The sequence below is a fragment of the Harpia harpyja genome, chromosome 6 (assembly GCF_026419915.1).
Source record: "Harpia harpyja isolate bHarHar1 chromosome 6, bHarHar1 primary haplotype, whole genome shotgun sequence".
NCBI classification, from domain to species: Eukaryota; Metazoa; Chordata; class Aves; order Accipitriformes; family Accipitridae; genus Harpia; species Harpia harpyja.
The window spans coordinates 39,453,812-39,481,142 of NC_068945.1; the positions used below are offsets into that span (position 1 = coordinate 39,453,812).

General features: G+C 37.2%; 1 protein-coding gene across 4 annotated transcripts in view; it reads right to left on the reverse strand.

Moving 5' to 3' along the window:
* Nucleotides 1–27,331, reverse strand: part of IMMP2L (inner mitochondrial membrane peptidase subunit 2) — a 480,207-nt gene that overhangs the window by 97,122 nt on the left and 355,754 nt on the right. For all 4 annotated transcript variants that reach the window (XM_052790071.1, XM_052790068.1, XM_052790069.1 and 1 more), the window contains one exon: nt 4,322–4,424. In XM_052790071.1, the coding sequence (XP_052646031.1) occupies nt 4,322–4,424 (103 nt within the window). The remainder of the gene's footprint in view (nt 1–4,321; nt 4,425–27,331) is intronic.

Sequence of the window (27,331 nt, forward strand, 5' to 3'; positions counted from 1 at the left end):
GCTTATATGGACAATCATAAAAACGGCCTCTACAGTAATGCTGACTAAAAGCAATTTACTCATTTGAAGCTTATGAATGTAAAACTTCTGTTAAACAAAAAGCCAGGCTCAGGTTCAGCGGGATTTAGTTTTGAGAGTAAACACATTAAAACACAGATGTATTTTTAGTAAAAGGACTAGGATAGGGACCTGGCTGAGCCAAAAAGATGTTTTATGACAAGGTACTCAACCTACCTGTGTCTCAGGTTTCCCAGGAAGATAAGGAGGATAATAGCCTTTTTGCCCTTACATAGGATTGTGAAGCTTAACTCATAAAGAGCCTTATCCAAAGCCATTAAAGCCAATAGAAATCTCTCATTGACTTTAATGAGCTTTTGTTCAGGTCCTTTACAAGACAGCTGAAAGACTGCCATTGCCTTCAAGCCCTAATTTTATAAAGCTCTTTCATATCCTCAGCTTGGAGGCATTTGGAAACATTGAAATGTAGTAATGAGAGTATTATATTTACCAAAGAAATACCCATAAGATAAAATTGAACTTTTTTTTTTTTTTTTTTTTTTAATTCTTAGAACACTATTCACTACTGCATGCGTGTACATCCAGGAGTAAATATATACACACATCAGTTATTGTACGCATTTATTAATAACTGTTTCTCGGATACCCTTACATGTTGGTTGCATTACCATTTCTGCACTGCTGGATGCCAACTCTACACATTCAATCTGGACAAAGTACGGTTTATAATGACTTTTCCCGTGATTTAGCCAGAGTGTCAGATCCAGAATATAAATTGTCACTTTGTTTTTATGCTGGTATTACCCTGGCTGTGCAAGCAAAGACAATAACTGATCTAGCATAAAGTTAACCTTTTAAAATCTTTAAGAAATTTGAAGCAGCAGAGGAGTTTAATACTTGATCAATTCTTTATAATGTGTCTCCTACACTTCTGATCTAAGAAAGCAGAAGCATTGCCAGGAACAGTACTGTTATATTTCCTATGCTGTCGAACTACAACCTCACAGTAAAAAGGCGCCCCAAAACAGGAAAATTACCAGAACTAAACCCAAAAAACTTTAGAGGAACTTTAATAAGTGGTATCATAATTATTACATTCCCATAGTATGCCAATCAAGGAATGCTAAGCTAGTATCATGAAAGCTTGACTTCATTCTAGAATAATTTGAAAACAGTAACAGCCACTCGAGTAGAAATCTCTGTTCTAGTCCAGGTAGTTGAAATAAATTTCCAGTGATATGTAATTTTTTTATCCCCTTAAATAACAGTAGAAAGATGCAAGTTCTCTGACTATTTATTGGCTGCTATTCAAAACAGCTATTTTCAGCATTATGAATGGCTGACATGACATATTTCCAAACCTGAAACACCACAGTATCAAAGCAATAGTATTATATAACACCTGCCATTCTGTATTACACAAAGCATTTTTTTCTTTAAAGACAACGTAAAATAACCATGCACTACTTAATTTAGTCCAATATTGTGGAAAGATAATTAATATTTAAGTTTTGATCATATAGAGAGTTAACAGCATTTCTAGTTCAGCCCTACACACAGAGGTCCTGTTATTTTTGTAATATCAGTTAAGGTATTAATTTTATTCAAAGACTCAACTAAACAGAAAGAAAATATTAAACCTTTACAAATCTTAGTTAAAACACTTTCCTTTTATCTACACACTTCAGGAAAATGTCTTTCTATGCCTTAACTTTCCAATTTCAGTCCTATAAAAACCATGCAATAACAAGAGATAATATAATTTATTTTATAATACTTTAATGAACTAAGTAAAGATAATTTAATCTGCCAAGGTTTTACATTTTAGAAATTCATATCTCTCCAAAGGTGCATCTAATTTAGAACTTGATTGGTACCAGGGTTTTTGCTTTATCAACCTAACCCATTAGGCCATTACACATATTGGTATTCTCCAAGAGAAAAAATGATTCTAACATCTGTTCTCAATCTGTTTTTCCGTAATTTCCTTTTATGCCCCATGTAACTCATTAAGTTCATCTACAAAACATTACTGTGTCTGTCTACACTATATACGCCTTTCTACTATAAGACTGCAGGAAAACTGAAAAAAATGGTAGCCTACAACATAATTGACTTTAAAAATACACTATTTTTACTGAATCTTTTGATCCAAGAAAACATACCTGGTATTGCAAGTCAGAATTGTGACACACATAACATTTAACCTAATCTCTTAGTGACATATTACAGCAAACTGAGCAAAATGAGTTCATGTCTTACCATTGTGCAGCTTGTTCCTTATGACTGCTGCAGTCTTATGAGAGAAAAAGTGTTTAAGAAGAACATACCTTCTGAATGGCTTGAAGAGAATGATTTTAATATTTTAATTCACTTGTGCAAATGATCTGCAGAGTACAGCAGACAGAGGGGTAGGAAATGTCCCAGTAACCTAAAATCTAACTTGTGTGTAGAATGGAAAAGAACCTGGAGTCCAGTGTGTCCTTCTAAATACACTTCCATTTTTTTCTTTAGATGAAAATTTTCTATAGTTTCTTATTCTCAAGCTAGTTTCCAGCCCTGTGATCTCTTCTGCCCCCTTTTGCCTGCATTCAACAATTGCTGCTCTAATTTAATTTCAGAGGAAAATACCTATTTACAGCTGACTTGCCCATAATGTATTCATCAACACCATACAAAGGTCATTCTTCCTGCAGAAAGCTAAAGAAATCACTGTCAAAAACTACCTTACTAGCTCTGGAAAGGTGCCACTGATATAAAAAAAAGTGACCTACTATCCAACGTTAGCTAGCAGCTGATGACTAATGTGAGGTCAAAGCCTAGTGAAGGGGACTTTCTAGTATTTATAAACATCAGTAAATTGAGTAAAAATCTGAGGGTATTTAGATTTACCCCAACATGCCGTCTTGCATGAAAGTTGCATGGTGCCTACCTTGAGGATTTTACCTTGTATTAATTTCTGTGTGAGTTGCTGTAAATCTGAAACCAATGCCCAACTGCTAAAGTTTCCTTATGCTCTGAGTCTACGCTGGCAATGTATTTGTAAGGGAAAAGAAGATCAGTGGCTTTAGGACTAAGATTTATCTTGGGAACAGAGAGTGAGACAGAAAAGGAAAAGCCTACTAGGGGAAGAGAGAGAGACCTGCACAGGATAGACTGAATTAAATCCTGCGGGAAAGAACCTCTAAAACTAGATGTTAGAAATCTTAGAAGATACTGGCAGGAAAATAGTAATGAAAAACAGCAAGAAATACAAGCACAAAAAAAGTGAGACAAACCAAAAGACAGGCGATGGCATCCCATACTCCAAACCAGACAGTAGGCCTTTTTTGCATTTTTTCCTGAGAACAAATTACTTCACGTTAATAATTGGGCTAAACTTCTCAGAGTCAGTGGGGTGACTTCTGTGTGAAATAGGTATGAAATGCATAAGAGTGGAAAAAATCCAGCCTTGACAACTCCCCTGTGACAACCAGAGGGTTGTTTTTATAATATTAGAAGAGCATTCTCTCTTAAAGACACATGTCAAAAACCTGCATATGGAATAGGGCAGAAAGGACCTATATTTCCACAGCAGGATGAACAGTTTATGCAACTATTTCCTATATGCTAGATTAAGTTAAAACAAGAACAGGAATCTACACAAAGTGTAACAAAACCGAAATCAAACCAAAACTGGAGTGCAGAGAAAGCATTTACTGTCTTCCTGATCAACAGATGCATATTTTTACGAGTCAAGAAACAGATTTTTCAGGTCACATTTTGTCTTTATTCAATATGAAAATGGCCCTATACAAAGAAAACTTAAATATTTATTTTGGGGAAAGTTTTGAAATATCTCTACCATCATCCACAGACCAATTTAACAGTTAGCACTTAATAAGCACAGTTACAGTTTCCTAATTCTTTATCCCAGCACTGGCACTAAAGCAAGACCAAGCTCCCAGGAGGGAACCATTCCAAATTACATCAGCTGGCAACATGTCCTCGGGGAGCATCTGTCAGCTACGGGGAGCTGGCTCACCCTCTGGCTACTCCTCCAGTACATCCCTCCAAATTTAAAATCTCTACCACTTCTCCTCCATGTGGGGGAATGAAAAGGAGTCTTTATTCTTTTTATAATAGTTAAGAGCAAACTCAGCCTCTGCTGACCAAGACACTTTATAAAGTCCAACAATGCTCACAAAAATAATAAAAATATAATCACAATCAATTCATACTTGCTGTGTTGCACAAATGACCCAGGAGACACGCACTGCTTTTCAATTGCAAAGTGTAAATTATATACAGAGAATTGACTTACCGGGCCAAAAGCATTGCTGTCAAAGCTGTGTCCATGGTGATCACCTTCCACCCAAATATGCCCATGTGGAACTTTCACATACTTCTTTTTGTAACCAATGGTTCTAAAAAGAATTGCAAAAATGGCTCATCAGTTAAAAAGAAAAATTTACAGTGTTTTGTTAGGAAAATTCACATATTTATGGTTTTGGAATTTGACCTTGCATGCCATCCAACACTTGCTTAAAAAAATCTGCGCTGAAGTCTTTTAGACTTCAACAGAGCTACTCGAAGTCAAAATATATAACAATTCTGTATGAGCTAGTTGCACTATCAGGGCCTGTTTACTACGTTGTTTTGGCAGAAATCACATTACAACAGGGAACAAGAGGCTTTTCAGTTAAATATAATTAAGGGATTCTTATTTCCATCTCTGTAGTAACAATTCTTTGAACCATCAGATTTTATCTCAGGCAAATGCCAGTGGACACATGTTGCAGTCACATAAAGATATTGTATTGAGAATGCTTTTCTTCTGGGGTAGCATTAGGTACTCATCAGAAATAGTCTGGCATATCTGAACTGGTCTCAGATTCGGAGCTTGGATTCCTGTAATGCTTATGACCTGGGGGTAGGATTTCTTCAGCTGTAACAAGCTAAACAGGATAGACTTAAAGGAAACCTCTAAGAGAAGGCCAAGTGCTGCAAAAAAATGACATTGATGATTCAAGCCATTCTGCACAGAAATTCACACTGAAGCAGTGCCTCAGCATGTCCTGATATTACAAAAAATGACAAACTACAGGTAAGTCCTAAAGCTGAGGTGCAGAGTATGCAAAATTCCTGTATTTAGTTCCCGAGTAGCTGTCATTTTCACAATTCCAGTCTGCCTTCTACCATACGCTTTTGCTTTCTTTCAGATGGCATCTGTTATTGTGCAATTATTCATGCAGAGAAGTGATTTTATCATGCACACTGAATTATTACCATGATGAAGCATTTACAGACAGGACTATGGATAGTGATACCTCTTATTTCGTTTTGGATAACCAAGTCTGTCCATAGACAGAAACAGACTTTTGATCTAGCTTGTTGCCTCCAGCTGCTCATCGCTTTTCACTGTCTGGAAGATATGCCCCTAAAGCAGCAAGTAGAAGGAGCACACTCCAGAACTAACGAAAATCAACTGAAGAGAGAAAATCGCCTTCACCAGGAGATTCAGCTGAACTGTGCAACAGCACTGAACAGGGATGTTCACAAGTCAAAATGGGAAAACTGGTTTTGGTGAGGTTTTTTTGGCTGGGGGGGGGGGGGTGTTATAAGGACAAGCTAATTAATAACCTGGAGACCATGAAATAGTAGATGAATAAGGAATCCTCAAAAGTGCAATTTATTAACTTTATTAGTCAAAAATAATTATTTACTTTGCAAGACACAAAATCCAACCAGTGCTTTTTCAAACAGCTTTTTCTGGCAGCTAAAAGTATGAGCATGCCAGAACTATATTCTAATGGAAGTTCTACCTGTACTTCATTGGAAGCTGAAAAGTTTTCGTCTTTCTTTAGAACGGTTTCATATTACACAGTATTCAAGACTGAGTTCCTAAACTGTTAAAAAAGAAAAAATGCAAAACTTTCCTGAGTTGGTAAATATGTGATTTCTTAAACACAAAGAGTAGTTCTGTAATAATTTAATTATGCAATTCCTTCCTCTTTTTCCCCCCCCAAGAAATATGGTATACAGTCTGGACAGTGAAATTATTTATGTTTTGAGATTCCATAATGCTTTGTCCTACTCATAATTTCTTTTATAACGTACCATATGAGACTATATTTTACTAGAAACATGTTTTAAGATATAGGTTGAGAGAAGTTGGCCATTAATTCTGTTCTGTCTGATTTGACACTCCGAAAATTATTAAATTAGTATCTTCCATCAGTGATAAAGGCAAACAATAGCTCCAAAAATCTTTAGTTTTCTCTTCCATTCATCTTCCTGAATATAGAAGAGTAGATTGTGATAAAGTTTTCTACCTTTACAGACTTCAAGCACAAGACTGAATTTCACCCAGAAGGGTGAAAAGATTTGAAAGTTTATTCTGCTGACATGTTTACTTCATAAATGTCAGGAAAAAAATATGGTAAATGCCAGTCAGCGACTCCATCTCAGACCAGACACAATCTCCTACCCCCAAATAATCTCCTCCTTTATCATGATTAGGAAATCACTAACAGGAAGGAAAAAAAAAAGAAAAGAAAAGAAAAAGCTTTTGCAATAAGTACTTGGAAACAAAAAATGGAAAAAATTTGGTCTGCATGGATAGGCCTTGCAGAGGTTTGCAGAGACCCTGTGAAAATAGAAAGGCTTAACACAGGTGTATAATGTGTTCTTTAAGGCCTAAGGCAAAAAGAAAAAGATTACAGATTGCAGTAATTATCAGTGGTTCTTTTTATTATTTCTACAACATAGGAAAATACATATTTCTTTACTACTCTTGAAATAACCGTCATAAACCAGAAAAATTTCTACAATTATGCAAAAATAAAGTCTCTTACAGTGATTAAAGAGGAATTATGTACAAATTCTCATATTGAAAAAGCAGATGATTGTACACAAGAAGGTTTGACTTAGAGGAAACAGAATTAAAATTGATGATGTTAATAAATGTATTAAGGGAATAGGGGAGAAAAAAAGAAATGGAAAAGAAACAGAAGCAGCAGTTCTAATTACCTACTTTAATAGATAGGACTGATACTGCATGGATAAATCCCTCTGTAAGCTCAGCAGATAAATGTAAAACCTTCTGCCATTTCATGTATAGGGTATATAAATCATCAGATTTTTCCCACATGTAGGTCCAATAGAAAAAAAGTCAAGATATATCATAAACAATCAGTACCTGTATACCCATGATCAAAAGAGAGGCAAGAAAATCTATTTTTCTAAGACAATTCCTTCAAAATATTAGTGTAGTATTTGCATAGGACAGTTATCTAGGGACTTTGCATTCACTTTAGCAATCCTCCTGCAAAAAACTGTCCTGTGGAATGCAAGTGAAATTTAAAAACAGAGTTTTACTTGAGGTTTTACCTGCATGAATCAGTAACGAACTGCAGCAATAAGCTCATGTTACAGTAAATTGGATCATCCATTACTTAATATTGTTTTTAATTTTCAAGATAATTTCATTGTTGAATTACTTCACAACAGATCAATAAACCATTCATGCAAGCAAACCAGGCTACAGGCTTCAGAAAGCCATACGCAGTTAATGACAGTAGGTTATTTTTAATAACTGTTGCAAAGACTATGTTGACTTTTTTTAAGAACAAAAAAAGCCAGACATGTAGTTTCCTCTCCTATGAAGAGGGCACAAATTGTCTCATAATCAAAATTAGTCAGTAACACTGCCCCTCTCTCACATGAATCTTGCAGAAATTAAACACTTTAATCTCTGACTTAAATTGTAAGGAGGAGACCACGTGTGTGTGCTACATTGGCAATATGGTTCTTGCTCTAAATGTACAAAGTACCATTCATTCATTTCACTAGCTAACCATTTTAGCTAGACATGCTGAAAGAAAACTGTTACTGTTATCTTTTTGTGCAATCCTACAAGGCCAAATTACTAACACAAATTATACAACATCGTTTCTGATAAGAAAGAGAAGTGTTGACTCAATCCTTTTTCTTAAGGATAGCTTTGCAAGCAACTGCCATCCACTTTTTAGATTTAGGACCATGTAAATATTTAACAGTTTTAAGTATAATGATTGATACTTCTGTGAAAAATTAATACCATATAAAGTGAAAAATTACTTTGGAATGCTACTAGCACTCTTCAACAATGACAACAACAAAACCTAAAATCCTCAAGCCAAATATCAATTAAAAGCACAATTAGCTCATCAGGAATTTTACATCAACTCCTTCTGAGAGGCTTTTGCTACAAAAGAAATGCAGTTAATAATCTACTGTATATTTTGAAAGTAATGGAAAAACATATTTTTCTTTCTTAGTCTCACTTCTCTGACTTTGCCTGTAATCTTGACCTCTTTGTTAGCTCTCACACATGAAGTATTTAATTAAAATCAGAAGATGTCTGAATGAATTCTTAGGAGAACAATTGGTGCAAGTAATAATTAACTTAGCGTTTGTTAATTTCATATCCAGTTCATTAGCATGAGTTATAATTACTGAACAATCTTCTAAATTTCACAAAACCTCTACTATTAAAGAGTAGTCTTTCACTTTCTGAAACCTACTATCTTTGAAGTAAAAATAAATAAATACTGTTTAACATCTCATACCCTTCCCATTTCAAAGGTTCACTTTAGGAATAGCACAGGCAAAGACATTAAAATACCCAGGTTTCGATACATAGTATTCTGATAAAAACCATATTGGTGTGTGCAAAAAAATATTTCAGGTTCTACTGAAGTCTTTGACAGGTTAGTAATAACCACCCATGCTACTGTTGCTCAAACTGTAGCTAAACTCTCACTAGCTTAAGAACAGAGTCTATGAGAGTTGCATTAATTTTCTTGATCAGAATGTAATGGAATTGTATTTATCTTTTTAGTCATTTTTACAGAAATTGGTCTGAAATTCTGATATTTTTTTTCTTACATCTGAGGTACATTTTGAACCTTTGCAAAGGTTTTTTTTCTCCATGATTTAATAATTAACAGATGTACTTATATCTATCTTTGGCTAAGAAATAATTTCAATCTTGACAGTCAAAAATGAGCTCTATATGGTACTCTAACCACCTGCCCACAAGCAAGAAAAATCTGCTTTTGTAGGATGTGGTACCAGTGCCAAAGCAAGCAACTTGGCTCAGCTAAATTGGATGAGCAATGATTGCCTTCAGTTTGATTTGACCTTGAGAAATCAGAAGGTCTCAGCAATCTGCATACCTTTTGGTGTCGTCAGGAAACAGACACTGTAGATAATTTCCTCTGTTTGCACAGGAGAGAATAAACAAATAGAAACTGTCTTGTAAAATAGGTAGTCTCCATCATACTTCAAGAGCAACTTTTTCCACACAACATAAATTGCTGTACATGTAAGTTTTCCACGTACATACATCTTCATCAAATTCACAGAATGAAAAAATAGTAAGATATTCAATTTCAGGTGACACCCAGATCCTAAGACATGAACTTTATTGTAATATATCATGTAAATTGTATTAGTATCACCACAGGGAATCTTCCACGTGACACTAAACACCTTCCAGCCCCTAAGAAATCTCCTTTTTCTCTTCCAACACACAGATACAGCCATCTGTGTCTTTTTACTTTAATCCTTCCCTTACATACACTGTATTTCTTTGACCACAAGCTGTCATTTGAATCAGCTGCTTTTAGAAGACAGGCTTATGTATGTGAAGCAACTAAATTTTTTTTTTCTGAAGGGCAGGTTCACAGACTATGCATAAGAGTATGTCAATAGGTTAGGGAATGTTCTCCGGTTGTGTGCAGCTATTAACTTTTGCCTCAGAGCTGAAACATGTTTTCCTTAAAAGCTGCAGATCAGTCAATTATTGAGAGGCCCAACTTTAAAACATGCATCCGAGCTGAGTACTGGGAAAGTGCTGGAGCGGACCTCGTGCTTGGGATGCTGCTTCTGGAGCACTGCCAGATCTGAAATATTGAGAAGGGAACCCCCAAAGGAAGACACACCGGAATGACAGAAATGACAGAATCTGAAACAAGAGACTGACTCAGTGAGATTAGGAGCAGCCATTAAGGAGGCAGAGATTTCCTTTGCCTGTACTTGGGCGAATTTTTGAGCATCTTAACCTTGTAGGTTTCACCTTTTGCAAGGAAAGATTTTGAAGTTTCAGGAAAAATGAAGACTAATTTACTGGTGTCCTCATTTGAACAGAAATATGAAAAAACCACAACCTTTTGTAATAAATAAGCTAAGCAGTTAAAGCAAGCAAGATGCCAAACTGCAAATGGGATCTCTTTTTTCCCAGCTAAAGCATTCCTACCAAACTGATGCACCAGTGCAGGTTCCTATGACTCAGCAGTCCTAAGAATAAGTAGAAGTCTGATATGGAAAGTACGGGAGATGTTTGTAACACTGTTTTATTAATTAGATAATTTCTCATAAAGCATGTCATTCTAAACAAAATAATTATTTAGCCATTACTTGCTTCACCAGCTTCTTCAAAATAGCAGTTAATCACTTTAAAAACATACAGTATTCAGGAAAGTTACTGGCTTTCAACTTAAATTAAAAAGCAGTCTAATCAGATACTGATATTTATACTTTTTGCCAATTACCTGCTGTGTGAAAGTTAGTTAAATTTTAAAAAGCATGCATCATGTATTGCATCAGATAGCTTTTAAACTAGATTTCTACCAGATGGCTATATCACACTGAGTGAGATATACAAATGTGATTATATCACTATTTTGTAGGACAGTGCAATGCGGCCAATTACACCATAACATTTTGAAACCAGAAGAAACTTAGTTGTGCAAAATTTTGTATTACTAATGCAGCTGTCCTTTATATGAGTTGATAGAACCTAGATCTCATTTTCAGTAGGGCTTTCTTTATACTACATTGGAAGAGCAAAGAGAACTGAGAATACTAATTCTAAGGCCAGAAGATACCAATGTGATGACCCAGTTTGAAATATGGGGAAGTACAACCTTTAGGCTTTCAAGCAGTAATTAATGCAGTGATTATTGAATAATTCACTATTAATTGACATCTTAAGCATGCACTGTTAAGTTAGAGTTTCCATTATTTTATGTCAAGATGTGCTTTATAAATTATACTTGCATTATAAAATATTTGATATTTTTATTATGTATTATAATTACTACATACTGCTAGTTTCACAGACATATGACTAGGCGAAAAGAACTTCATGTGAGTAAACATATAAGCCTAAGTTAAGTGTTCTAAAACGCTGCCATCCAAAAAGCACTCTGCTTTTATAAAAATGGGAATGAAGATAACTTTGATGCGCACATGTCAGTGATAGGGAGAAATTATTTATAGTGCCACATTACAAACAGGTAGAGAAGCTACTCTTCAAAGTTTAGCATGATAAATTTATCTTGTCAAAGACTTATCTCCCGCCACCAAAAGGGAAAGTTAGGAAAGTATGGAAACCTATTCTGTACATCCACTTGTATATTAATAGCTTTTTTTTTTTTACATACGACTTCATGAACCACTTATTCTCTGCAAGCTTCATTCTGACCTATCTATTTTTTTATCTATTTTATATATACAGTTAAATAGATACATGAAAATACACATGACCCACATCACATCATATACATTAAAATAAAATCAGGTTTCTTAAACTATATGACTAACTTCTGACCCCATATATTCTTCCTCAATGCACTCCTCTGCTACCTTTAAAATGGGTCTCATTATTTATGTCATCTCACTTTTTCTTAAGGCACACCAAACTACCACCTAATTAAACTACATCAATTAGATTAAACATGTTTGTCTGAGTACCAGCTAGCTATAGAAGCAAAAATTGAATTAGACAAACTTTTAAACACTTTATAAAATATAGTTGATAGTTCGTATAACAAGATTTTTAAGTCAACACTATTTACAGTTAATCAAGTCCAGACAACATATTATTTATACTTGTTTCATTTTGCAGTATATGGCAGCATTATTGTTACCATATTTGGATGAAAGTACTGCAAATAATACAGATTAATATACAAGACTGCCTACCAAACTTTCCATTTTATTAATGAGATTCATCAGATTTTGCCTTCAAGTCTTTCAGTAACTGAGTTTTTTTCTTTTGTAAATTAACCAGTCTTTTGTTATTACTAAATCTGTAAATGAAAATATGCCAACAATGTGTCGTGGTTTAAGCCCAGCTGGCAACAAAGCACCACAAAGCCGTTCGCTTGCTCCTCCACTGCTGGCCCCGGTGGGATGGGGAGGAGAAAATACAAGGAAAACTCATGGATCGAGACAAGGACAGGGAGGCATCACGCACCACTTATGCTCACGGGCAAGACAGACTCAACTTGGGGAAAAAACAAAATCAATTTAATTTACTACCAATCAAATCAAAACAGGATAATGGGAAGTAAAACCAAATCTTAAAACACCGTCCCCCTACCACTCCATTCTTCCCGGGCTTAACTTTATTCCCAAATTCTCTACCTCCTCCCCCCAGCAGCACAGGGGGAGGGGAATGGGGGTTGGGGTCAGTTCATCACACCTTGTCTCTGCCGCTCCTTCCTCCTCAGGGGGAGGACTCCTCACTCTTCTCCTGCTCCAGTGTGGGGTCCCTCCCACGGGACACAGTCCTCCATGAACTTCTCCAATGTGGGTCCTTCCCACAGGCCGCAGTTCTTCACGAACTGCTCCAGCGTGGGTCCCTTCCATGGGCTGCAGTCCTTCAGGCACAGACTGCTCCAGCGTGGGCTTTCCCATGGAGTGGTGGCCATCTTGGGGGGCATCCCCCTGCTCCGGCATGGGCTCCTCTCTCCCCAGGCTGCAGGTGGGCCTCTGCTCCCCCGCTCCCCTCCATGTGCTGGGGGGGACAGCCTGCCGCCTCACCATGGGCTGTGGGGACATTCTCTCTTCCGGCACACTTCCTCCCCCTCCTTCTTCACGGACCTCGGTATCTGCACAGGGGTTCCTCTCACATTCCAATCCCACTACTCACTACCGGTTCCCCTTCTTAAATCTGTTCTGCCAGAGGTGCTACCACCATAGCTGATGGACTCAGCCTTAGGCCAGAGGCGGGTCCAACTTGGAGCCAGGGAAGCTTCTGGCAGCTTCTCACAGGAGCCAGCCCTGCAGCCCCTTCCCCCGCTACCAAACCCCGCCACACAAACCAAAACACAGTGTTAAAGGCCTTTCTGCAAAACTTCTTCCACTTATTCTAGCCATCTAATGAAATAAATGTACGTGCCAGTATTGTGCATATTTATCTAAAATGATAAAATGATTGAAAGGACAAAGAACAAGGCAGCTCATCCACTAGAGATATTAGCCTCATTTCAAGCCTGAAGTTCTCTTGATTACACCCCATTTTGTACCAGACAGAGCACTGTAACAGAGAAGAGACTAGAAATAATTACAAGAGAGAAAAGATGAGAGATCATTGCTTATGAGAATCACAGAATTTATGGGATCATTGCTATAAGCAAAGGTATCCTTGACAGATCAGTTTCCCAGCAAAAGATGTTAATCATACCTTTGAATCCGGATATATTTGATGAAAACATACCAAAGACTTAGACTGCAAAAGGAAGGTGGAATCATTGCTTCTAACTGTCTTAATATCACATAATTTCGCAGATAATTGCTCAAATTTCTGTTCAAGGCTAATTTAAACAGAATTCATTTTTATGTTCTGTTTCTTCCTTCCTTTCCTGCATTTTCAAAATATCCTGAAAACACTCAAGTTTTTTAATGAGTAAGCAGCTATGGAGCTGCTATTGTTTTATACAATCTATGTATATGATACAATATGCTCTTTATCTCAATGTGCTTCTCCTCCATATATCTCTTTCTGAAGAAGTTTTTCATTATTTCCACAATTCATTAAGAATTTTTCCCAAAGCTATAATTTCATTTAATCATGACAATAACTATATGAGGTGATAACATTTCTAGATCGTATTTTATCTTCTTTACATATTCTACTCTGTGCTTTAAAGATATGTTGCATATCGAGGGCCTGGGTTTTGCTCCTCATTTGATACTTTCACCTATACATATATATTCACATCACTGGGTGTGAAAATACACATCTGGACTCAATGATCTTAAAGGTCTTTTCCAACCTAAATGATTCCATGACCACAAAGGTCTCTTACACAGTCAAGCATTCTGTGAGTTGAGTTGAAAAAGCTACAGCTACCAGAAGTTATTTTCTAGGTCTTGTGAATAGTAGAGCTGCAGCAGCAGTATCGACCAGCAATGCCAGGCGATCTGGATTTTGAGGAAATAATTTCTCCTAAGGTAGAATTTCTTTGTATTCATTTGCAGTCAATTCTTATGATTCCCATTTCCAGCCTCACGTTGCCTTTTCGTATTTTTTTCAACTTGTCCCGTGTCCCTTCAGAAACTACGGAAAAGACCACTGCAGATCACCATGCAAATAACAGTTAGCACAGGAATTTCCCTCTGTTCCTGAGAGTTTTGCTTACATAGTCAGGAGCCATGGGGCTACCTCAAGCATTTAATATTGCTTGTTCCTGCAAAGCAGAACTCATTTTACTCCTACTGCTAAGAACGATCAACTAGCAGTAGCTTCGCTCCCACAGATGACATTATCCCTTTTTCCTGTAACATTTGTGTGTGCTTTTGTTCTTGGGTCTTCTACACTATTCTCTTCATATTGTGTGCCACTTTATTTTCCCTGCATGTGTTTCATCTGTTCTAGTACTAACAGCATTCTCATTTTATGATCCTTTCCACCGCAGGTCTCCTTAACCCTTTTAGGAAAATGTCATTTTGGTGAATTTTTAATGAAACTATGGATGATTTCTGCTAACCTGTATTTGAAATCACACAGATAAGTTCAGAATCTGGTCTTCCTTTTTTTTTTCCAAATTGATCAAACCTATAGCAAAATACTGCAGAGGTGATACTGTGGAATACCTGTTCAAGGACCATATTATTCCTTTGAAGGTCCGCATCATAGAATAGTTTGGGTTGGAAGGGACCTTTAAAAGTCATCTAGTCCAACCCCTTCTGCAATGAGCAAGGACATCTTCAACTAGATCAGGTTGCTCAGAGCCCCGTCCGACCTAACCTTGAGTGTGTCCAGGTATGGGGCATCTACCACCTCTCCCAGCAACCTGTTCCAGTGTTTCACCACCCTTGTCGTAAAAAATTTCTTCCTTATACCTAGTCTAAATCTACCCTCTTTTAGTTTAAAACCATTTCCCCTTCTCCTATTGCAACAGGCCCTACTAAAAAGTTTGTCTCCATATAAAACTTGTATTACTGCCTCTAACTGTATTGAGAGTATTTTTATTTAAAACGAGTATTAGAAAATTCTAAATTTGATATCAATATATATCTTGCAATTTGTTCAACATTGGATATTATCTAAAGACAACTGCGTATACAGTATGTACATGAATATAAATATTCTTACATGCTTTTACACAAATCTGTCACTCCCATTTGAGATACTGAAACTACCGCATTCTTTTGCTCCACACATTCTCTTAATCAGAAGAACCATAATTATTTTCAGGATAAATTAAAACAAAAACAAAACAGTAATTCTGTGCTGAAAAAAAGAGCAACATCTCATCTGTTGCATTCACTTTATTTAAATGGCTAACTAGCTTACTGATTCAGCAAAAAGAAAACATACGATATCTTATTTTTCTCTACTACAGTCTTTCACTTGCGAATCTGTCTAATTCCAACTGCCAACACTGTGCCCTTTCAAGTTAAGATTATGAAAATTATTCAGTTTGCTTCTTTTGACAAAAGTCCCATTAACCAAATGAGTGTATCATTTCATTACCTCCTCACATTTCTCTACTAAATTATATTGATAATTAACATGACAGGTTTTTGCTAATATCATTAAGAGCTATTAACAATATCATATCATATATTAGATGGGAATCATTTGTTAGATTCATTATCATTAGCTTTGTAATTTTACCAAGGTAAAAACTTACTAGTTATTCTAGGTCATCTAAGTAAAATTACCAAACCCTACCATCATTGTCAAATTGGAATTTTTGTACCTGTAAGAACGGGAGGATAAATAGAGACCAAAAACTACTGCTATCAGAAAGATTAATTCTTGCACCCCACATCCCCTTTTTATTAATATTGAATCAGCTGGGAAAACCTCTGGATAAAATTTTAGCTTTAGACATGTTTGAAGGAATGGAAGACAATTGTTTTAAAGTGAACAGTTGAGACTTACAGTACTGTAAACAAGACCAAGATTTCACCTGATATACATACTTGATGGTTTGGTCTTAATGACATACTGCAGCAATACTTTCCTTTTTCCCTCTTTCAGTAACCGATGTAGAAATTTTCCTCTCAGTAACACTTACGCTAACCTAAGAAAAGAGATGGTCCAACTTTTTTCTAGATTAAAAGTTGTGGAACTTAGAAGTTGACTCAGCAGTTAATCTCCAGCCTGCAGAATCTGCAAGTATTAAATAAAGCTCTCTATAAAGCTCTTCTTGCTTGAACTCACTTTTTCTCCTCACTCAACTCCTCTCCCTTAGCAGTTCTTCTGCCACAGAAACTGTCAAGGGAGAGGCTGTAGCCTGACCTTTGGTTACCTGTCCTGTGCGTTTTCTCAGCCTCAGGGTGGAGGTTGCTGGCCATGCCAGCCTTCCCAAAAATGTGCTCTGTGCCTGTAAAGGTGAGAGGAGGAGGAGGGGAGGAGAGAAAGAAGTTTTTAAAATTCTTTGTATCCCAGAGGGGAAAATCACGGCATCTACTGCCTTGGAGAACCCTGTTGACCTGTTCCTCTTCTGAGGAAATGCTGAATGGGGAGTAGCTCTCTTTTTTCGAAAAGTGGTGATAGAGGCGGTCACAGCAGCAGTGCCTCTTCATCACTGCTAGAGGTTACTGGGCTAGAGGTTAAAACTCCTGTATTCTGATTCCTGGATCCTCCTCAGCTTAAGGTTGTTTGAATCCCAGCCACTAGACATAGGCAGAGGATGAAGAGAAAAGTCAAGCCCAACTGTTGAGGCTAGATAATTGTGCAGCCAGGGAAAACTATGCAATCAAGGACAAAAAGACTCGCTTGTATTGAGGTGTCATTCCAGACTTCTGATGTAGGTATCCATTTTATAATACGATATTACTGCGTTAAAACAGAGACAAACCCTTCTGGGTTGATCACAAATCAGGCCTTTTTCCCCCTCCAGCAAGGGTGCGCTAACAACTAGACTAGAACCACTCTCTCTTTGTTGCCTGCTCTCCTTCTGAATCTCTTCCAATTAAATTTCAACCAGCTCTTTCAGTCCTTGCCTCACCTCCCGGAGGTGAGCACGGGGACACAAAGTCACCATGAGCACTTACAGCTTGATGATTATGGCATTCTCCAGCAATAAGGAAGAGCGGGGTCAAACCCCCACTCAGACTTTACAAGATGTTAGTGGTGTTCTTGATTGCATCTATTTTGGTGTCTAGGCATTGTCTGCTAAACTACCTGGCACTTCTGTCCACAGGTAGCTGCTTATAATAAAGTAGCAAAGAACTGTTGGAGTACCAGACCTCTGGCTGGGACAGAAGTGGGACTGATAGCAACAAGTCTGCATGTAGCTGAGATTCAGATGGTCTGGATTTTACTGAGCCCACAGAGCCTGAAACAGGGCACCCTGCTATACAAATGAAAGTACTATTGAAGCACCAGATAGATATGTTAACATTCAGCACAACCTAACCAGTCCTCCTAAGATTGACAACATACTTGCTTGCTGATGTAAAAGGGCCTTTCAAAATACTTTTTGTAAGTTATCTACTCTACAAAGACTCTAGAACAACTTACTCAGGACTGAGAAAAAACTAAGATCCATTACTCTGTAGAGCTTATTTAATAAATAGTGAAGAGAGACTTTGCAGTTTCTCATGTCAGAATGGCATTTGCAACTGCTAAAAGAAGTTTTAACACATCACAAAGAACAATACCCCATCTGGGGGTTTTTTGGAACCTTGTAAGATCAGCATTGTGAATAGCTGTCTCAGTTAAAATCAGATTCTTGTAGACTTGTGACTGCTAAAAGAGTCTGGCAATATCTCTGCCTAGCTCCAACTGTAAGAAATAATTCCCCACCCACACACCTCTCACACAGAAGCTAATTGTTATACCTTCTTTATTGCTTAGCACTAACTAAAGGTATTAAAATTTCCTAATCTGCTTTAGGCAGCATATACAAAATGCGGAACCTTAACTTAATAAGTGCTTTCAGGATGTATTTTTTTTTAATTTATGGAAAGGGGAGAGTTGTTATTCTCTGTACAATGGAAGCCTGAAACTTCAAATGTTTCCTTCTATTAACGTTTGTTAGGAAAAAATAGGAAAAGATGCCTTTTATTGATTTTCCTTTAAAAGTGCATTTTCTTTTTTAAAGGACACTACTATCAAAGATAAGTGAGAATCCTGCAAGTAAGCCATAAAAAACATTAACTCTGTATTATTAAATAAATGTATATTTTTGATACAAATTAAGATTGAGTTTTAAAACTCCCAAATATGTCAATTTTTAAACCTCAAATATGTAAGAAAACTTATTGAATAGTAATGAAGATGTGTTAGAAATCAGAATGATACTTTCTGCTGAGAAAAAATCTGAAATAACTGATGGAAAACCAAGGAAAAAGAGTTACACAGTCAGAATAGACTTTATAAATGTAATGTGACAGTGGTCCTAATCTGGGAAATATAATGGAAACTAAGAACAATATGAAATTTCACATAACATTCATCACAAGCTTTCCTGAAATTTCAAAAATAGACTAAATGCAAGAAAGAAGGGGGTTTATTTATTTATTTATTAATTTATTTTCAATCTTTGCCTCCTGCAACAATAGTTGTTGTCATAAAAGCTTGGTTTGGATTTAGTCTTGCCTAATTTTAACCTGAAAAACTTGCTTCAAAAGATCTAAAAAACAACAGGTTTCATATGGCTTCTATTAAAAGATATGAGCACATCTATGTAGATCAGACTGCAGAAGACACCTACTTTGGAACTGGTGATGCTCTTTCAGACTGAACTTTCAAATTACAGTATTGCAAGACTCTTCATCCTTTGAGGTTTCCCATCTTTTGTATAGATACAATGAAATTCAACCTCCGTTTATATATCAACCTTATTTTAAAGGATATTTGTATTCATGGGAAGTTGAAGTGACCTATAATACAATCTGCAATTGCCAACAAATATTTTTTTAAAGAAATTTCCAAGCGTGACTTTTTTTCAGCATTACCAGTATGTAACATAGTATAAATTACTACTACTGAAATGCCTTGAAACATGGTGAAAGTAGTGCCAATCAATATGCAAATAAAACCCAAAATACAATAAGACAGTTGTAATACAGACTTCTCTGAAGCAGCATTTAAATAATTCCAAAACAAATTTTCAAGTGAAAAAATATGTCACTTTCAGGAGCCTTTATCATGGAAGTCTTTACAAAAATTGTATTTTAGTTTGTAAAATATTTCAGCTACTTTTTTCCTGACCAGCCCTACAAAATCATGTGATTGGAGAGAGGTTTCATTTTTATTTTTATTGGGAAACATTCAGTGAAGGTTCCAGGTCAATTTTATAAAAAATGAAGAGTGTTTAGCATCTTCCCCATCACAGCCACATTAACCAAATTTAATAAAAAAATCCCGAACTGCATGTTACGAGAAAATTTAAGCAACCAGGAATGGGTTACTGCCTGTCCATAATAAACCTGCAATGATAACATGTAATTGTTGCTGGACAGAATACTATATAACAACGTGCTCAATTCTCATTCACTGGCTACATTTAACCTGTCTTCAGCTCACCATGCTATCTGACATGACTCTCTGTGTCCCTATGGACACCTGATGGTGCCTCAGGTTCTCACTGAAAATGCCCACAAAGCACATGGCAGACTAACCTTGATTGCCTGGACATCTTACCTTCCCTTGGGTATGGAGCCTCCAAATCTCCCAAGAAGGCTCCTACTACCACATGTCAATAAGCCAAAGCTGGATAGTAACAACTACCTGGGTCCTTGTATGCCCACCTTGCTCACAGTACCTGGGTCCACCTGGGGAGTAGTGAGGCGGCGTATTTTCTTTCCTTACTGTCTGCAGACCTCATTGCAGTGTCGCACCCCAGGTAATTTTGGTCTAGAATAAAAACCTATGACCTTCCACAAATTGAAGCATTGAAGGATTCATGTATTCAAGGATTATCCAAGTTGAATTCAAAGTGTGTCTATTCAAAGCATTTTGTTCAAAAGTTCAAGCAAGGCAAGGTGGATAAAAGAGGAGTTTTGCTTGAAATGAAAGTCTGTCAATTTACTTGTGGCTGATATACACAGCTCCAAAGAGACCCCTGAAATAATTTCAAGTAGTAGACATAAATTACTGAATAAAAAGACTGAAATAATACCAGTGACTTCAGTTTTCAAATTTTAAAAAGGGTCTCTCTAAGCACTTTTTTGTAACTAAAGTCACAGGTGCCTAATTCCATGATTTCTTCACAATTCTAATTAAACTCATTAAATAAATGATGTTAGTGCCTTCATGCCTGACAGTTAGTATGAATAAAGAATGTAGAGATCATAGCACACAACAGCTGGTTTTAATTTCTAGCCAACTGTCTAAACATTAATGCAAGATTCAGGTTCTTCCTCCTATTTTTAATCTTAGCTGAAAGAAAAATGAGAGAAAAAACTCTTTTTCATATTTCAAGATATTATAAATACAGGTGTGTGCATGACCATCTAAACATATACATGTTTATTCAGAGGGCTAGCATAGCTACCTTGAGCAATCTATGTGCTGAATTTTTCTAATATTTCCTTCCACTTCCATTTTCCAAGAAAATTTTTGTCTTGCACTACAATCCTGTAAAGCAAGTGAGTAATCAGCCAGAGTGACTGGTGATTTCTGTCCCTTATTGCAACTGGATGATTACTTTAAGTGAAAAAAGTAAGTGATAAGCATGAATGAAACAAATATTCAAGTATTTTTATTCTTAAAAGGAGACATTTTCTAGGAGGTTTCTACTAAGAATTATTATTACTGAAATAAACGACTATAATTTGAAGTAAGAATCATGCAAACTATTTTCTTGATATTAGATTCATATCTGAAATAGATACTAGTATTTCTTGTTGTTTAAGTTTCAGATAACATTACAGTATACCTAAAAAGCATACTCATCATTAATCTTTTATGAAGAGTATAAGAAATGCTTTATTTCTGGGTCTGAGCAGCACTCCACATAGCCCTATAGTCCGTCTCCAAACAATTGCAAAAGCAGACCGTGCCGAGGAAGAGCATGTTAGCCTGGGAACTCTCCATGAGCATCGAGATTTATGGTACCAGAGATGTTTGATCGTACATTGTTGTCTACTTCTTTTAGCATCCATGTATTGATCTGTTATCCATGAATTTCTCTAACCTATTTTTGTACCTTCTAATACTGTCTGCCTTCACAGTCTCCTGGGGCAACAAATTCCAGAAGTTCACTATCTGCTGTATAAAGAAGTATTTTCTTTTGTCTGTTATAGACCAATCTCCCACCAGTCTTGTCAAGTGCCCCCAGCTTCTCTATTGTGGGATTTGGTGAACAATTCAGCTCATGCACTGTTTTCACGGTTTTGTAAACCTTAGGTATTTCTCCCCTCAGCCTCTGCAAACTGAAGATTTCTCATGTTTTCAGCTGCCAATGTCAGGCAACTGCTCCATCAACATTGTTTTTGTTGTTTTTTCTCTTTAACCTCTCTCCGTGTCCATCTTTAAAATCATGTCTCAAGAAGCAAGAACTGACAGTATCCTTTAGGGGGTTTATATTCCTAGCCTGTTAAGGCAGACCTACATTTGCTGAATATTTTGTTAGTTTTTCAGCTCTGGTATTACAATTTAGATCAACAATGGAAACTAATAAACAGAAATGCTTAATTTAGGAATAGTCTAATACTTTTCAGAGCAGCCTACTATTTGCCACAAGCACCCGTTTTTAAACATTTTTTCTGAAAGAGCTCAATTACACACAGTCCAGTATTGGACAATAGTAAAGAAGTGCTTCATGGAGCCTAAAATGATTTAGAAAACTGATCTTTGCTCTTAGGAGTAGACGTTAATAATAGCTTCTTTTTTTCTCACAACACAGGAATTTCATATTGCTTTGTTAACAGGAAAACCCCGCAAAGCAGTAAAAATTTCAAACCAAAGATCCTCAAAGAAATAATCTGAATCACCTACAAAAGGAAAGGCCATTGTCCTCATTAACACTTCCACAGCATTCAATAACCTCACAGCATTGAGTCAATTGATGTCTCATTAAACCGGTGTATTTCTCCCATTGTCCTTATCCCCAAGTATGTTTTTCCATTTAATGTTACTAAACCAAGAAAATGTTCATTCAATATTAACTCTTAAAAAAGCCTTCAGAATTATTGTTTGACCATTTTAAACACCAGCAGAGAACCTAGTCCTGTGTCTGGTCACAGCAGCACTTCCTTGTCATTGCCTTGTATGTCAGCAGGAACACAAGTATGCTGACCACTTCATTGATGCTTGTATCGTTAAGAAATACTTGGCAAGTAGGGGAAATTTTGTATTTCTTTTTTGAGTCACAAACTGCTACATAGGAAGTATTTCTGATTTTGCTTTACATAATCTTGCAATATGAGAGTAGGAAAAAATAGATATATTTTTGTATAACAACGGAGAATCCCAGCATGCTGTATTTCTGGAAAGAAAAGTACTATCAGCATGGTCAGATGGTTCAAAAGAAGTGTCCTGGTTTAACCCCAGCCGGCAGCTCAGCCCCACGCAGCCACTCACTCACTCCCCTCTGGTGGGATGGGGGAGAGAATCCAAAAGGTAAAAGTGAGAAAACTCGTGGGCTGAGATAAAGACAGTTTAATAGGTAAAGCAAAAGCCGTGCATGCAAGCAAAGCAGAACAAGGAATCCATTCCCCACTCCCCATGGGCAGGCAGGAGTTCAGCCATCCCCAGGACAGCCGGGCTCCAACACGCCTAACGGGGACTGGGGAAGACAAATGCCATCGCTCCGAATGTCCCCCCTTCCTTCTTCTTCCCCCAGCTCTATATGCTGAGCATGACGTCCTCTGGTCTGGGATCTCCCTTGGGTCAGTTGGGGTCAGCTGTCCCAGCTATGTCCCCCCCCAACCCCTTGTGCCCCACCAGCCTCCTCGCTGGTGGGGTGGGGGGAGAAGCAGAAAAACCCTTGGCTCTGGGTAAGCACTGCTCAGCAGTGATGGAAACATCCCTGGGTTATTGACACAGTTTTCAGCACAAATCCAAAACAGAGCCCCATACCAGCTGCTATGAAGAAAATTAACTGTACCCCACCTACAACCAGCACAAGAAGTGAGAGTACAGTGACAGGAAGCCACAGAAAAGACTTCTAATCATAATAGCCTGAGATAGATACAAAACTCCAAATTCTTATTTACAAACCACAGAAAAGAAGAAAAAAAAATCAAAATCAAAACTGTTTCTACTTATGATGGCCAGAAGAAATGTATAATTTAGGATCAAAACATAACAAAGTATATGATCCTAAACTTATTTTGAAATGATGGGTATCAGGCTCTGCCTGCTTTAGCAAAGCATAAACAGTCGGTCATCACCAAAAGCTGAATCAGAGGTACATGAAAGAAGAAAAAAGGATGAACATGGAATGTATCACTCCTTGAATATTACTTTGAACATTGACATTACCTTTGGTCAATATATATTTTAAAATTGAAATTTTATAGGCATCATGCAAAGCAAAAGGATCAAGAATAAGACTTCTAGTCTAATGACTTGTAGAATTAATCTATTTAAAGATTACAAATTTCAATTTTAGATTATTAATATCAGATTCCATAGGTTGGTGACTCAACCCAGCAGAAAATGTTTTCATGTCCCCACAGAAAGTCTGCTATTTCAATTGCCTTCCCATTTGCATAAGGATGAAACAGATGTCTTTCACCACTCTGAGAGTGGAGAACATTAGCCATGAATAACTTCCATAGTTAAAATTTCACCAAAACCAATATATATTTTTAACAGCAAATCATGCAGAAACTCTGCATTTCCTGATTTAAAAAAAAAAAATAATCTGAAAATAGCCTGAATATCCCCAGTGATTTCAGAGCAGGGGGGGGAAACAGAGACTCATTCGGTCTGAATAGTCTGCACTTCAAATGGATCTTTTGATAAATATAAAAATTGTCTGGGACAAGAAAAAATATTTTCCCCTGACAGGTTTCTAGGATCATTCAGGGAGAGACTTTGAATCCCTTATTTTGGGCTAGCAACTACAATCAAGTAGAAAAAACTGACATTACAAAAAGGACTCAGGTGACCTGTACCAGTTCCTGGGTTCAGAGAAAATGTCCATCAGCCATAAACACCTACCAGGTAAAGGTGATAGACAAGAATAAACATATCAGCTAGAGAAGGAGATGGCTAAAACTAGTATTGATAAAGCAGTGAGTTGAGTAAGTTGCAGCTGCCCGTTATACTATGGTATGTATTTCCCCTGGCACTTTTCTTGGAAAGCATTTGAAAGGGCCTTGATGTGAAATGGGAAAATCACTTGGAAGTCCGGGTTACTCCTTCATTTTGTTCCACATGCAGCAAGAATGGTAACACTTGTTCCCTTTACAGAGTAAAGCGGTCCTAACCAAAATGAGGGTCCTCGTATGCTTGTCATTTTGTTCTGGAAACAATATAATTGACTATAATATAACTTCTGTGTAGACTTTACTATCCATAGAAACTGGCAAAAGGTAGGGAAGAACGAGCACTATTGTCCATGTTTAACATACCGATCTAAAATGAAGAATGATTTATTTGTACATGGCTGTTCAGCAAAACTTAGATTTCCTGAGTGCCAGACAAGGCCATATCTTCCTTACTTGACCACTTGTATGGCTTTATTTATAAAGATAGTTTTTAACTGTAATTTTTCTCTTGAGTTTTTCCATCAGTAGCTGTTACTACTGTTACAGTAAGAGAAAATAATTTGCATACACTGTTCTAATAACTTTACTGTACAATACCCAGTCCCATCTGTTCATGTTTGTTCTTCAACGCTGGAAAAAATCAGTTTTGTCAGAGCCAAGGGCAATGGACCACGAACAGAAAAACAGAAATACTGATATTATTATTAATATCAATGTATTTCCACAGGCTTCTTTCTTCAAGGCCATAGATGAGTGGGATTTTAAGGGATTTCTCCCACAGGAACAAAGGCACATCACAACAGAACAGGAGGTAGGAGAATAATAATGTGGTTTTGGTGCCACATACACCGAGCCAGTCACAAGTATTAGCAGCAAGAGCTCCTACCTCAGATGTTGGCCCTCGCTCTCCTCTTCGTTGCCCAGAGAGAGATGCATTATGGCCACTGGGAATGCATCTGCGTGAAGGACGAAGTACTGGCATATACCAGAGGAGCAATCAAGAGACTGCATATGTTGCTGAAGGGTAGGGCTGGGATGGGGGAGGCTCCTATCCCAGTTGCCATTTCAAAAGCACATACCTCTACTCCCCAACAGTGCAAAGGGAGCCAAGGGAGCCAACCTTCCCTGTCTTGCTTTCAGATGAGCTGCTCCAGCACAACTCCCCATCAGTCATAATCTGACACTTCCCCTGAGCATTAAGACTGTAATTAATTCCTCATGCAAGGAAGTGGGACTGTATAATCCCCAGTGAGTCATTCTCCCTGTCATAGCAGAGAATCTTTACAAGAGAAAGAAATAATCTGACAGACACGTGACAGCTCAAAAACCCCTGTAAACATTTGCTTCAAAGCAGAAAAGTGCACATGTGAATTTCTTTAGAGGACAACTTTAGAGCTCTATTCTATGGCACTAGCCTTTGAGAGAGAGCAAATAGGGAAGCGTTGCATAGGAAAGTGAAACAGAGCCGCTGACGTGTAATTGCCAGCTCTTCCTCCTGTTCAATGAATTAGTTAATATCTGTTTTAGGAGAGGGACAATCATACTTTCTTATCTCCTACTGGGAAAATTCCTAAGACATAAAAGCATGTTATGTGCTTTTCTCCTGCAGTGCATACCCAGTTAATTCTTCAGCTTCTCACCTGATGAGTTGCAACAAGCGCCTCACTACGGCAAGTCAGCAGAAAGCAATAACCAGCAATACAGCTAGCTGGTATGTCCGAAATAATCCTCATAGCTAAAAAGCTACCTGTTATATCACTGTGGAAATACTACAACACTTGCTCTATGGAGAAAAAGCAAAGTATTAGCAACATCAGAAGTATCTAACAGGGGAGTTACTGAGGAAGAAGAAGGAAGCAGGATTTCTACCCCAGCCTTTTGCACTGCTAGAGCAAAGGAACTTCCCAATTATACCAACAACAGCTTAAAAACAGCTATTGAGAAACCTGAAAATAAACCAGATGAAATTCACAGCAGTCAAACCAGTCATTTCTATTTCAGACTTTTGTTGCTTTTCAGGAATGCTTTAGTTCTTTCTTTTTTTTTTTCTTTTCTTTTTTTCTTATTTTCGTCCAGGCCTTTATACTTCCTTTCATATGCTTCTCCCCTTCCTTTATACTTTCTTAAGGTAAAGGCCAATAAATGCTAGACCTGTTCCACAATGGCTTTTATGTTTCTTGACAACCCTAAGAAATACTTTTAGAGACAGCATGCACCTAATAAGGGTTGAGTGGAGCCAGTCCAATAAATTCTTAGTGCCCATTCAGATCGAACACACCACAAAACCTTGCACACTCCTTCACTGGGATATAGCCCATCCGTAGAGCCATACTCTTAAGCTCCATGTCATCTCTTCTCTTTTCATACAATATCATTTACTCACAACAGCCAGCAAAAGATTCCTCCATACCTCAGAGATACAGCCATTCCAGGCACTGGGTTGCAAAGATTTGCTTTGTGAAAAACACATTAAAACATGTTCTTTACCTGCAAATTCCTCTGCCAACACAGCTCTCTGCTGCTGTGCATACCTGCTTCTCTAGAATGACAACCTTGCAGATAATAAATATGGTGGCTCTGAGAGGACATTAGTAGAGGCACCAACAGCTAAAAGGTAGGTGATAAACCATTAAATTGGCAAGAGCATTGGATTTTTCAGGCTGAAGATATTAGGAAAATGAAATATTTTTTTTCGGTCAGGAAGGTACAACTCCAGACTTGCTTGGTATTTCTGTGGTCAGAGACTATTAGGAAACAATACATACATGTGCATGATACACATACCATAAATAGACTTAAAATGCAAAGGAATGGATCGCCACTTTTGAACACAGTGAAAAAAGTCATGAAAACACTATTAAAGTCTGGAATG